At 44.3% G+C, this 12,399-nt stretch overlaps 1 protein-coding gene across 8 annotated transcripts in view; it reads right to left on the minus strand.

Annotated features, from left to right (window-relative positions):
* The window catches only part of AGFG1 (ArfGAP with FG repeats 1), a 36,355-nt gene extending 25,367 nt beyond the window's left edge, over positions 1-10,988 (minus strand). For 3 of the 8 annotated variants that reach the window (XM_084529286.1, XM_084529281.1, XM_084529280.1), the window contains exons 1-2: positions 10,536-10,987; positions 2,138-2,231 (exon numbers count right to left, since the gene is read on the minus strand). In XM_084529286.1, coding sequence (XP_084385412.1) covers positions 2,138-2,231; positions 10,536-10,702 — 261 coding nt within the window. In that variant the 5' untranslated portion in view covers positions 10,703-10,987. Of the gene's footprint in view, positions 1-2,137; positions 2,232-10,535 lie in introns of all 8 variants that reach the window. The other 5 variants (XM_084529284.1, XM_084529287.1, XM_084529283.1 and 2 more) reach the window with 5 other exon arrangements.
* Between the last annotated feature and the right edge of the window lie 1,411 nt (positions 10,989-12,399).

Genomic DNA, 12,399 nt, shown 5'->3' on the forward strand with positions numbered 1-12,399 from the left:
CAAATTGGAAAGAAAAAACAAAAAACTTTCAAATGGCACAGAACTAAACAACTGAATGTTACAACAGCATTTAATTGCTGTACTTTGTTTCACATTGATCTCTAAAATGTTGGACAGGTCCATGTCAGGCTGAACAAATTAATCCCACAAAGTTTTGTTGCTTAACATATACACAACAGACACCTAAGCTGAAGAGCAAACTAGACAAAGATTTTTGTAAGGCGAGATGAACTTCATTTACCCAATACTTTATCTTATCTGCAGGGAAGTATTCCAAAGTCCAATACCAACAAAAGGAAGCTACTATTTAACTACAGCAACATACAGCATGGCAAATTGAAATTGTGTTTTTACTTAGGTTTTAAACTTCTAATGCTCTTTAAAATAGTATCACTCAAATATTTCAACACCCGTTAAGCCTACCACCTGCAAGTCCAGAAGCACATCTTATTTATGGGGTAGCTTATTTAAATCATTGCCATGCTTTTGTTAATGAGATAAATAAGCACTACAACAGACACAAAGTCCTGCGCTTTTGAAGCATATTATACCATCACAGATACCCGTTAAGTGGTTTTAGGTTGGTAATTTTACATAAACTAAATCATTATGATTGAAGGGCGGTCAGGTCTATTATAAGGACAATTACCCTGAGTAGTGATCACTTAAGACTTCAGAGCAGAGAAAGAAATGGTTACATTCTGTAGCCTTTGCCGAGTCCAGAAATAAATCAAAACAGATGAAGGTGCATATATATATATATACACACACACACACCTCTGCATATACATGTATGCATTTTTATGTTTTCCTATACACTTGTGAAATAAAGCAATGTTGGAGTTTACAGCCAAATCTTACAGGAAGAGATTCTTACATAAGGCATCTAAACCAACAAAAGATTCTTTATGACCCTCCTTATGCAAAGCATCAATAACATACACTATCATATACAATGTCACACGGCTTTATCATGCCAAAGAAATTTCAATAAACACTAGTCAATACCACTGACAAAAATTTGTAGTGTCTGGAAAAGTTTTGACCTTGTTCCAGCTTTGTCTAGAAGAATTGTCCACTAACAGTCATTTCAACAAATAACACATTTGCTAGGACAGAAAAAGAAACTGCTATTTCTATTTCCATTCTTAAAGCAGGCAGTTACAAACAGGGCTAAGTTTAAGAAAGTTAAGTATCAACATTTTAACTAAAAATGGGCTTTACCCTCACAAAGCTTCACAACAACTTGTTAACAAGATACTCCATAGCCTACAATCAATAATTCTACTAACCAAAATACAGATCCAATCAAAAATAAAAAAGAATCTTTTCTATATTTGGATTAGAAGAAAGAGTTGCCTCAAATAATTTTCATATACTGTAACTTCATGTTACAGCATATTAAAATACAAACGTCTTCCTCAAACTGAAGACATTAACAGCCACAACCAGGGTTTACACTCTCCACACATCTCCATAAAGGCAACTCAACATTCACCTCAGATTTAGTTTTCATCTATTACAAAGAAAAAAGAGCAGTACACTGGAACTTCCTCTCTTCAAAGCTGCCCAAGCCACTCTAAACATACAGTTGCCTCTTATCTAATCCTTAGAGGAAAAAGGATTTCTCCCTTTCCTTCCTCTCTTTAAGGACCTTCAAAATATTGATATATTTTCATTACAGAAAGAGGCTGTTGAAACTGCTGGAAGACTGACACCTACTCAATAGGAATACAACTATAGGCAACAAAATTATTTTCATCACCATTGACTCTTTCAGGAAATACTGCTGCATTCAGCCTAAAGGTCTAGGCTTCCAGAGGAAAAGTAGAGTTAGATGCATACTGCCTTCTGCAAGAGCAAAAGAAAACCCCACTCAGAAGCACTGATAACGTGAACCTAGGTTGTCTGCATTGGGCAATAACACACAGTATTGATCAGCTACCTAAGTGAAATGAGTGTGTTTTTGTTTTTGTTTTTTTTAAAAAAAAATACGCAATCCAGTGAACTTGGCTTCAAAAGACTCTTGTCTAACTTTTGCTTCAAAAAAAAAAAAAAAAAAAAGCTCAAGCTTTAAGTACTAAAGTTGAATATTTAAAAAGTGTCCATCACTGGGTACTCTGTAATGAATACTTACTTCATTTCCATGTTTCTGCAGAAATTCTATTTCCTGTTGTGTGAAAGTAGTCATTGAAATTGACTTCACTCTGTGGGGAGGATTCAAGCCCCGTCTAAAAGAAGAAGCAAGCAGTATTTCGTCAGTATTCAGGAAGTCTGTCATCACACAATCACTTTTAACATAAGTCAGCCTACCCCCAACTAGCATTCAGAAAGCAAAAATCTAATACTGGGATTTCAGAGGAGACCCGTGCTGCACATGCTAACTGCCCCTTTTTATGCAACTTCATGAACACATTAGACTTGAACTTTTTGAAATCTTAACCTGCTTCCCCAAACTCGTTTGCCTTTTCTTCTTTCGTCTCTCTATCTTGGGCTCCTCCAACATCATTTTTCTTTCCCTCCAGCTCCCCTCTTGGTTCAACCTACTCCTACCAGTACTTCTATTTAACCACTACATTTCTGCCAACCAAACTCCCCAGCTCAGACTCTTTTCCTCCCACCTTAACCTTTGCTTCCTGTCTCCTCTCAGCATTTTTTTTTCTAGTTTATTTTTTGCTCCTCTGCACAGGTCTGTTGTCTTCCTCCCCCTGAACACTACGCATGTAGCAGCAGCTGAAGAAAAAAGCTGCCATTTTTACTGTGCTTCAAACAAGAACAAACATTATTAGTGCAATAGCTCAAAACTCAGTGGCTCTGCCTTAAGCAGAAACTGGCACCAGCCTCACATCCACAGACCGCTGCAGCGGGACTAGTAGCAAGTCAAGTCAATTTTGTTGCCAAAGCCTAATATTGTCAAACCCAGGTCAGTCAACAGCTACAAGCATCGAGAAAAATCTTGCTGAGCAACTGTGCGAGTATAAGAAAAAGCTTGAGAAGAAAAAACTTTTTGCTTAAGTACATGCTAGCTACTGCTTTGGCCTGCAGATACTTGCGATTGAAATCACGCTGTGTTTTGCTCAGTGGCACCAAGGACATTACATCCCACATGCACCAAACAGCAGAGACACTAGCATAGGCAGCACAGCTGTTAGCTTAACAGGCGGGTTCAACAAGTCTTGATGCTTGTCACATCACCTTAAAGAAAAGGTAACTATGAGATTTCAAAGAATGTGCTATGTATGTGAGAAGAAAGTTTCCAGAAGCAAAGCTTGGAGAAGCTTTCCAGGAACGTAGTACAGGGCTAACACGTTGCTACCAGATCAGCTGATACGAGCTAGCTTTATTGCTTCTCTCTGCTACTTAGCATTAATAATAAATTTGGTTCAGATTGCCTTTAGGAATAGACATCACTGACTACTAAGTTAAGATTTAAGTTTTCTTTAACTTGATGATTATTCCAGGAACACTGTAATCGTTATTTGTCAAACCAGCGCATTGCAAATCTGATGTTCCAAGTATTAAAAGATCCTAACCTTTGTACTCCAGTTTAAAAAGAAAATTTTAGCTGAGGTTCTATTTAAATGTGACAAAAAAAAAAAAAAAAAAAAAACACTACTGTGATTTTAGCTTGCAATTTCACCTTGATGCATAAATCCACTGTACCTGTAAAAGGACAACTCTGCCCCTGTGTTTACAAAACACCTTTGTTTCCACATGTTCAGTTTAATTAAAGCTGGATACCGATAAGAACAATGAGCAGGACATTTTTGTTTAAGCTTCATATTAAAAGAAACAAATTTAAGACACCCCATTTGAAATACCTGAATAAAAACGAACAATGAGTTGTATCTTGCTAAGACATACAATGAACTTAAAAGTACCTTAAGTGCAAAAGTCGTATGTGAATCTACTGATAGCATTCTGTAAAACTAATTCTCATCTTATGCTTAAGCAAATTCTTCAAACCTGACTGTCTAAAATTGGACTCCATGGTTTAGTACCTCAGCAAGAAGGCAGAGGAAGTTTTATTAAACTTCGAGAGAGCTTTCAAGCTGGTTTGTCTATTTGGATCAAGCATCCCCAAATAAACTGGTCGTCTTAAGATGTCTGAACTCCACATTAAATTGAAATCAATTTAACTTCTTTTACCAAATTTTAAGCCAAATCCACATTTATTTCACAAATAAACACCACATTAAAATACTGTAATATTACCTAAAATTTAGGAAGTAAATATTCATTTTATGACGATGCAAGTATTAAAAAAATAATCTACAACTTCAACACAATTACACATCACGTCACAGCTGCTGCTGGTATAATGATGTTTGCAGGTTTTGTTTGGCTTTTTCTTTAAATACACCTTGTTGCCCCATGCATGCAAGGGAAAAACTACTCACTACGTCACACCGCAGCATCACGTTAAATGACAGGATAGAAATAAAGGTGGTATCTGCTGTGTGCTTCACAGAAATATGCTCCTCAAATAATATATAACAACCAGTGTCTTGCTTTTACACCAAATACGAAGTGGTTCTGTCTGCCTTAGTCTGGTCAATTTACTCTCCTCATTTTAAGGAAGATACCCATAAAAACATTTAGAACTACTTTAAAAGCTGTTCACTAACCAGTCCACACTACTCAGCACAGGCAGGATATCTGAGCTTCCACACTACCTTCTGCTGGGAATTCACATTTACAACAGATATGGATTAAGCGCTATATTTTACCCATGCTTGGGATTTAAAAGCACTGCACACGTTATTTAACCAGGAAAAACACATGTACCTACATTGATTTATCAGGGCTCTTAACAGCTTTTTACACGAGCAAACACACACTGTCAGCTGTGTTAAGCAGCTGCACAGACATATTTAAAGCCGTGACTAGCACAGCTTACCCTAACACGAGGCTTCCAGTAGTCCTCTCTAGCCAGTGCAAGATATGTAGTTTTCAAGTTCAGGTTGTAAAATTCCAGATCTGTATAATCTGTGTTTACAGATTACATCCATGACGTGTGGTTGAGGTGGATTCTCGTTTCTTTTCCGCTCTCCTGCTAAAGGAGGCAAATAGGCCCTGTCCCAAAAAGTCAGATCCCAGCCCAGCAGCACCAGATGCCTCGCGTGATGGCAGAGAGCACATCACTGTACCAGTGAGCCACCAAAGTGGGAAATCTTGAACCTTAATGGCCAGCAATGCAAAGCTAACTGGCTGACTATCAAGCTGCATTATTATACATACAAGTAATTCTTACATATACTTGTAAGATGGCAAGGGGTGGGAGGAAGCCTACAAAAAGCCTCCTCTTACACTAAGCTGTGTATGAAATCAGACTGGAACAAAGGGTTCAATACAAGAGGCTGTATTGCTCAGCATGGAAATACAACCCAAAGCACATGCATAAACTTGCTTAGATAAATTACTTAGAGCCTACAATCAGAACAGCTTAAAAGCAGTTTTATGATTTTCAACTAGGATGAGCCACTTTCGAGCACCCGACACTCATGAACTGACCAGAGCCTCCCTAACACAGCACAGTTGTATTTACAAATTAGAGCTTAAAACAGAAAACCTAAGTACTGAAGCCCCTCTTGGTTCACAAATCCTACGAGATTTTACCCTTCCTCACGTACAGAAATCATTTGATGACCCAGATGATTCACTAACAACTCATCTACATGCAGAGGAAGCTCACTGGTAGGCAGCCAAGTACAATTAAGCTGTATGAGGAATTAAGGACCCCCCTTTTTATATGAAAAAACATATCTAACACTTGCTTCCCTATTCTGTGCATCTGACAAGTGCTTTGCACGGTTCTAATGCTCAGCAGTATTCCTTGTTTAACAGCAGAAAACATTGATTATAATCCTTTAGCAATGACTAAACTCAAACTGACCCTGAACAAATATTTGTGACCCGCAGGGGCGCAGCGGTACCAGTTACTCCTTGCTGTCACCGGGCTCCCGAGGACGCCAGGCAGCAGCTGCCACCGCAGCACCCTCGGAGCAGCGCTCGGGAAGGTGCCTGAGCCAGACGGCTCCTGTCACCGCTGCAGCATCCCACACCGAGAGCCCACTCACCAGCACGAGCTTCATACTCAAAATGGGGCATTTCTGGGGGACAGTGCTTCCAGCTGGGAGAATCTCCTCCACCGATTCCATCTACGCTGCCAGTGACCCAGCCCGCCAGCCGGGAAGTCACAGAGACCACAGGCATGGCTCTTCTTCAGGGGTACTGTTAAAGCATGTGCTTTTACGGAGGAAGCTTCGAGGCTGCTGGCACAAGGTTGTGAAGTCCCACAGTTTAAACATTAAACATTCAAAACACCGTCCGTGAGCGTTTGTTCCTAACAATTCAGTAGCCAGTTATGGCTGAACTTGGGCTTGTTGGTGGAACAGCCTTTTCTGTGTTCACTGCAAACAAACGTCAGCAGAGGTTCAGAGAATACTGGCCAGGGCTGGACACGCACACAGTAAGTGGGCTTTGCTGGGTTAGAGGGTCACTCCCATGGGAGGACAGGGGACAGATGGCTACTCACCACCGTTAGTGTCACCCTGTGTCAGATCCTAACGTGACCTCAAGTCTGAGCCAGCAAACTCCGACCCTCTAGGAAGCAGGAAGTTACTGAGAGATAGCAAACACCAAGCCAGCAGAGAGCACCTACATCCCCAAGTGCCTGGACAGCAAGTTTTGGAAAGGCAGCGTCACCACATTCATTGCTATTTCTGTGTTACTGTTATTAGCAAAAAGCAGTAATGGCCTTTCCTGGTACCTGAGGACTTCCCTGCAAGCCTTCCACCACCTCACAAGCTCACTTTATATTTTAACAGCCGAAGGCTTATGTACACAGTTAAGATTAATTTAACCCATTTATTGGGAAATAAATCCTTTCTGGACTGCATAGTATTTATTGTGGCATACACATTTCCTTAGCTTTCCAGCCATGACACTGAAGAAAAAAATGAAATATACATACACATACATAAAACCCAGAGCTTTTTTCTGAGCACGTCCCCAAGAAAAAAAATGTCCTGGAAAACAATGCTAACACAGCCAGCATCACCTTCACTCTAACACCACTTATTTAGGCAATTTTAACTTCTGCAGAAATTCTTCTGGGGAAAGGGACAGTAAATCACAGCCATTACACCAAGATTTATTGTTGAGTTTGTTCCTGGTATTGGCCAAACACACTAATCTGGCTGATACAGAAGTCCCTTAGCCAGGAAAATGTAAGATTTCAACTAGGAATACTATAAGCAGCCAACAGAAGGCCACATCATCCAGTAATTGTAAGAAGTTATATAAAAAAAAGCTTTATCATTCCCCACAGTAACAATATGCTCTGAGTATTCTTGGTTGCTCCTTCCTAACAGAAGCCCAAAGTGCAACCACCTGAATGGGAAAGATCCCGGAGGGCTGGAGGGGAAGGGGTGAGGAGGGGTACCGGGGGGAGGAAGGGGAGCCCTGGTTATCACATCAGCAGGCAGTACACACGCCTCCTGCCAGGCAGTGTTACATCAGGTGTTTGTACACTACAAAATGTGGGGAAGTAAGCTCATAATCAAACCAAGGGACCTCTGTCAAATGAGAAGAACCTTTCTGCCAACCCTGACATCACGAGGAGAAGCCTTCTGACCTGGCACTATCATAATCCTTGACCTGATGAGACAGCTCTGGCACAGCACTTCCTCCCACTTGGGGGGAAAAAAACATGACGTGCGTATTTCTACACATCCTACATTCTTGTCCAACACCAGAAGGCAGAATTCGGCACAGCTTCCATGACGTAGCATGCTTTCTTTCCACATAAAGAGAGCTTGAACACAGGGCACAAGCAGAGCCGCTATCCACACCACTATGCATGACCATGCATGCTCCATTTTGCACAGCCCAGCCTTTGTTCTGGTAAACCCAATCCGTAGGAAATACCCAAGCCCTACATATTATAGGAAACAAGTTAGTTATTCATAACAGAGGAGGTTGACAAGACTCACTTTCAACATTTAAATCAGAAACAGATCATCTTCAAGTCACTAGTTTTTCATCATTTTCAGCAGCATCTGAACAAGCCAGTCAGACTATTTTGGGAGCAGTGGGGAAAGCGGTGGTTTTCTTAAAGCTCTATCTAGTAATAAGGCATCACTCTCTTTCTATACATAGAATTGTAAGTAGAAATAAATGATGGATCCCAGATGAATATTTGGGGTTTTAACAGATTGTCCTTACCAGAACAATGAATAAACACCTCAAAAAACCTGCAAAAAAACCTCGTCAGACATCAGATCTCAAAAGTTTAGAGCTGACTGTACCGATGCCTATCCAAGATCATATGATGTTAGCAGCTGTTTGTTATAGCTAACTGAGCACCTTTCTGAAGGAAACTTGTTAATGTATGAGCATTAGTCTGGCACTGCACCTTACACTTCAAAGACAGGCTACTTGACTCTACGAATACTTCCTGCACCAGGCTAGAAAAAAAATTGAAAGAGGAAGCAGTGCAAGTCATTCACATAGCATACAAACAGGGCAAAGTAATAATAATATTAAAGCCTTACAGTAAAACAAGTGCCATGAGGTGGAATGCAAACAGCCATTAAGGACTACGGAGGCAGCAGTACTTCCACACATTAACCAACATGTGGTTCCTCCACTGTGGAAATCTACATTAGGCAATTGGAAATAAGTTGCATGAATGGCTATTCTGACAGAAGTGTTACAAATATCAGTTTCCGATAGTAAAGCAGACCTCACCTGTCTCTAAGTCTCATTATTAAGGAAATACCCCATCACCTAGGGTCTGACGCTTTAACCACTATGTGAGATCTTGCATGCACCATTTATGAAAGCATTACTGAATCAATATGAAAGAACGAGCCCAATTTTACTTCAGGAGAAAGTTTTAAGTCCTCTTCATAGTCATTTACATCAACTTCAAGCATAGATTTTTTTTTATATATATAGAAACACTGTGTATTTATAATAAGAGATGCATTATATTAGAATAACATATTAAGAAATGTCTTTCAGAAAAAAGATCTACTTTCTTTAAGCACAGTAGCATCCAAATGATGGCCAACCTAACAGCAAGTGACAGCTGTTCCTTGCTCACTACCTGTTTCACTGCACGTGCATCCTTTACGTTACTGTAAGTTGGACTATGGACTTCCATAGGCCGTACATCACAGCTAACAGATAGGAGGAAAAAAAAACTCTTGAACCTGTGTTAAACATCTGAGCAACACACACAATATATTTGTCTATTAAAATTAGGACACCTGCCTGAAAAATAAAGGAGAACATTCTCATATGGCAGTTTTGTCATGCTATTAGTTTAACTAGTAAGAACACGTGCAACCATTAAATAAGCTCTGTGCAGTAGCTTAAAATAGTTTCACATGCCAGCACAAATAACAGTTTGCTAACATAGCAAACAATAGCCAGGGCTGGCTGATTAAGTGCCATGTACATGTCAAAAACGGGAGACTCTTCAGCTCCACAACCTGAATGCAGTTTCTGTATTTGCGTCAAGCCTGTTCAAAAGTCTACACAAAGTAGAAGAAAAAAATAAACAAGTCTAATTAGCTGCCTAGCATAAAAGGCGGCTTGTTCCATGTAAATTCAGCACAGAACGAACATGGTTGCTTTGTTTCAAGCCTCATTGTAATTAGCAACTTTGTTCCAAAAGAGCAGACTATGGAAGACCTGTGTGGGGCAGGGTCCATAGTCAGTCCTTCTTAGTAAGGGACAGAAATTAGTTCAGGCTCTCTCGTGGGCGTTTTATGAACTAAAACCTTTACAAACAATCAGGATCCTCTGACACACTGCTTATTACTTGGGCCACTTCTTTGACTCTGCTCCATTCCACAGAAGCACCAACACGCGGACGGGCTCAGCTGAGCAAGCAGTACCGCTGCAGACAGCCGGCTTTTCCTCCGGTCACGTATACACAACCGGCATCCTACAGATACCCCGAAACCCTGACCTGCCTGATCCCAGCTGCTCCTGCTCCATCCGTGCTCCTCAGGGGAGGAAGGGTGGAAAAGGGAGGAGTGGGGGGAGGCCCGTGCAGGAATGAGGAACAGGAAAAATGCAATCTGCTTTATCAGAGCCAACCCCTTTCTAAGGCTCACACATAAAGTTTGTATGAAGCAAGACTAAGACTTCAGAAAGAAGTAGTGGATTTTTTTTTTTTTTTTTTTTTTTGGATCACGTTAAACTGCTAAGCCCGGAGATTACGCTTTTAGCTAGAGCGTGAAGAGTTGCCTCACAAACTTGTGGCACTGCGGGCGCGATTTGGGGCACGGCCGGCTACCCCCGGCCCCCAGCACCACCGCCCGCTGCTGCCGGCGGGGGCAGCCCCCGGCCCCGGCACTGCCACGCAGCCGGGCGCTGGGCCCTCGGCCCCAGGGGCATCCCCCAGGTTCCCCCAGCGCCCCCCGGCAGCCTGCCCCCGCCGCCCCGTCCCTCCCAACCCCCGGCACGGAGCCGGGCGGCCCCCGGGGGGCGAAGCGGCGGCGCCCGCCCCGACTCACAGGATGCCGGAGCAGGAGGTGCAGACGAAGCTGCCCACCGTCATGTCGGTGTAGGTGGGGCCGCGCTGGTCGCAGTCGAAGCACTTGCGGTTGGGCGGCAGGCTGCTCATCTCCCGCAGCAGCTTCAGGTGCTTCTCCTCCTGCTTCCGCTTGGCGCTGGCGGCCATGGCCCCGCCGGCACGGGGTCGGCCCGGCACGGCGCCGGGACCCGCTCGCACCCCGACGGCGCCGGCGCTCCGGGGCCCGGCCGGCGGGAGGAGAAGGGGAGCGGGGCGGGCAGGAGGGGGAGAAGGGCGAGGAGGAAGGGGCGGGCAGGGCAGGGCAGGGCAGGCGGCGGGCCGGGGAGGGAGCGGAGCGCGGCCCGGCCGGAGGGCGGGGAGGGGCGGAGGGGGAGGGCAGGGAGCAGCGGCGCGGAGGAGGCCGGCGGCGGCGGCGCCAGGCCCGGGGCGGCTGAATGACGAGCCCGGGCGGAACCTGCGCGACACCTTTATGAGATCAGACAACGAGATGGCGGCGGCGGCGGAGCCGAGCGGGTTCTCCGGAGGCAGCGCCCTCTGCCGCCCGGGAGGACGCATCCCCTCCCTCCCTCCCTCCCTCCATCCCTCCCTCCGCCCGCCCGCCCGCCGAGGAGGCGCTCCGGGAGCCACCGGGGCTGCGAGAGCCGTGCTGGGCAGCGGGCAGGGCGGCTCCGTGGCGAGCCTCGGTGCGAAAAGCTCCGCGAAATGGAGGCTTCGCCCCCCGCACCCGCCGCCCTCCTCCACACGCCCCGCAGCCCCGCGTGGGGAGGCCGGCCGGCGGGTTCCGCCCTGCATGAGGAAAATGTTACCTCGCCACACCGCCCCTGCAGCCCCCCGAGGCGCCCTCGTTTAGCAAAAGTGTGAAATTTCTGTCATGGAGGCGACCATGTGGGAGGTTCAAGGCCTTGGCGTCCGTCCCGGGCTGGAAATGCCGTGGGGGGGTGGCTCCCACTCCTGTGGTGGGACCCCAGGGACTGAGTGCCCTGTAGTGCTTCACAGGGGCTCGGAGAAAATTGGTGTGATTTTCACAAGACAACTTTGGGAACTTTGATATCTACGTTGGTTTCTTTGTAACTGCCATCAGAGGTCGCCAGGTTCCCCTTGTGAATATCACAGAATCGTCTAGGTTGGAAGAGACCTCCAAGATCACCCAGTCCAACCTCTGACCTAACACTAACAAGTCCTCCACTAAACCATATCGCTAAATTCAACATCTAAATGTCTTTTAAAGACCTCCAGGGATGGTGACTCCACCACTTCCCTGGGCAGCCCATTCCAATGCCTAACAACCCTCTCAGTAAAGAAATTCTTCCTAATATCCAACCTAAAACACCCCTGGCGCAACTTTAGCTCGTTCCCCCTCGTCCTGTCACCAGGCACATGGGAGAACAGACCAACCCCCACCTCACTACAGCCTCCTTTAATGTACTTATAAAAAGCGATAAGGTTGCCCCCGAGCCTCCTTTTCTCCAGGCTGAACAAACCCAGCTCCCTCAGCCACTCCTCATATGACTTGTTCTCCAGACCCTTTCCCCTTAAAAGAGAATAAAATGAGTTAAGTCACATATATTTACTGATATCCTTGAGGAATCCTGGACTCTGGCTTGAGCTCAGACCTACCACTCATCCACAAAATAGTGTTTGTTATCTATAAAGGTGTCTAAAGGAATGGCCTTTCCAACAGAGTACAAAATACTTTCAAAGAAAAATATCCAATCTGATTTATTACACCTGTATTATTTGGTGATTCAGTTTGCAGAACCACCTAGCAACACTGTAAGTGATTAAAATCTTTTAAGGTTTAATGATTCCCTGTACTGTTTATTTACGGTCAAATCTTGCACCCT

This window comes from Aythya ferina (genome assembly GCF_964211825.1).
Source record: "Aythya ferina genome assembly, chromosome: 9".
Lineage (NCBI taxonomy): Eukaryota > Metazoa > Chordata > Aves > Anseriformes > Anatidae > Aythya > Aythya ferina.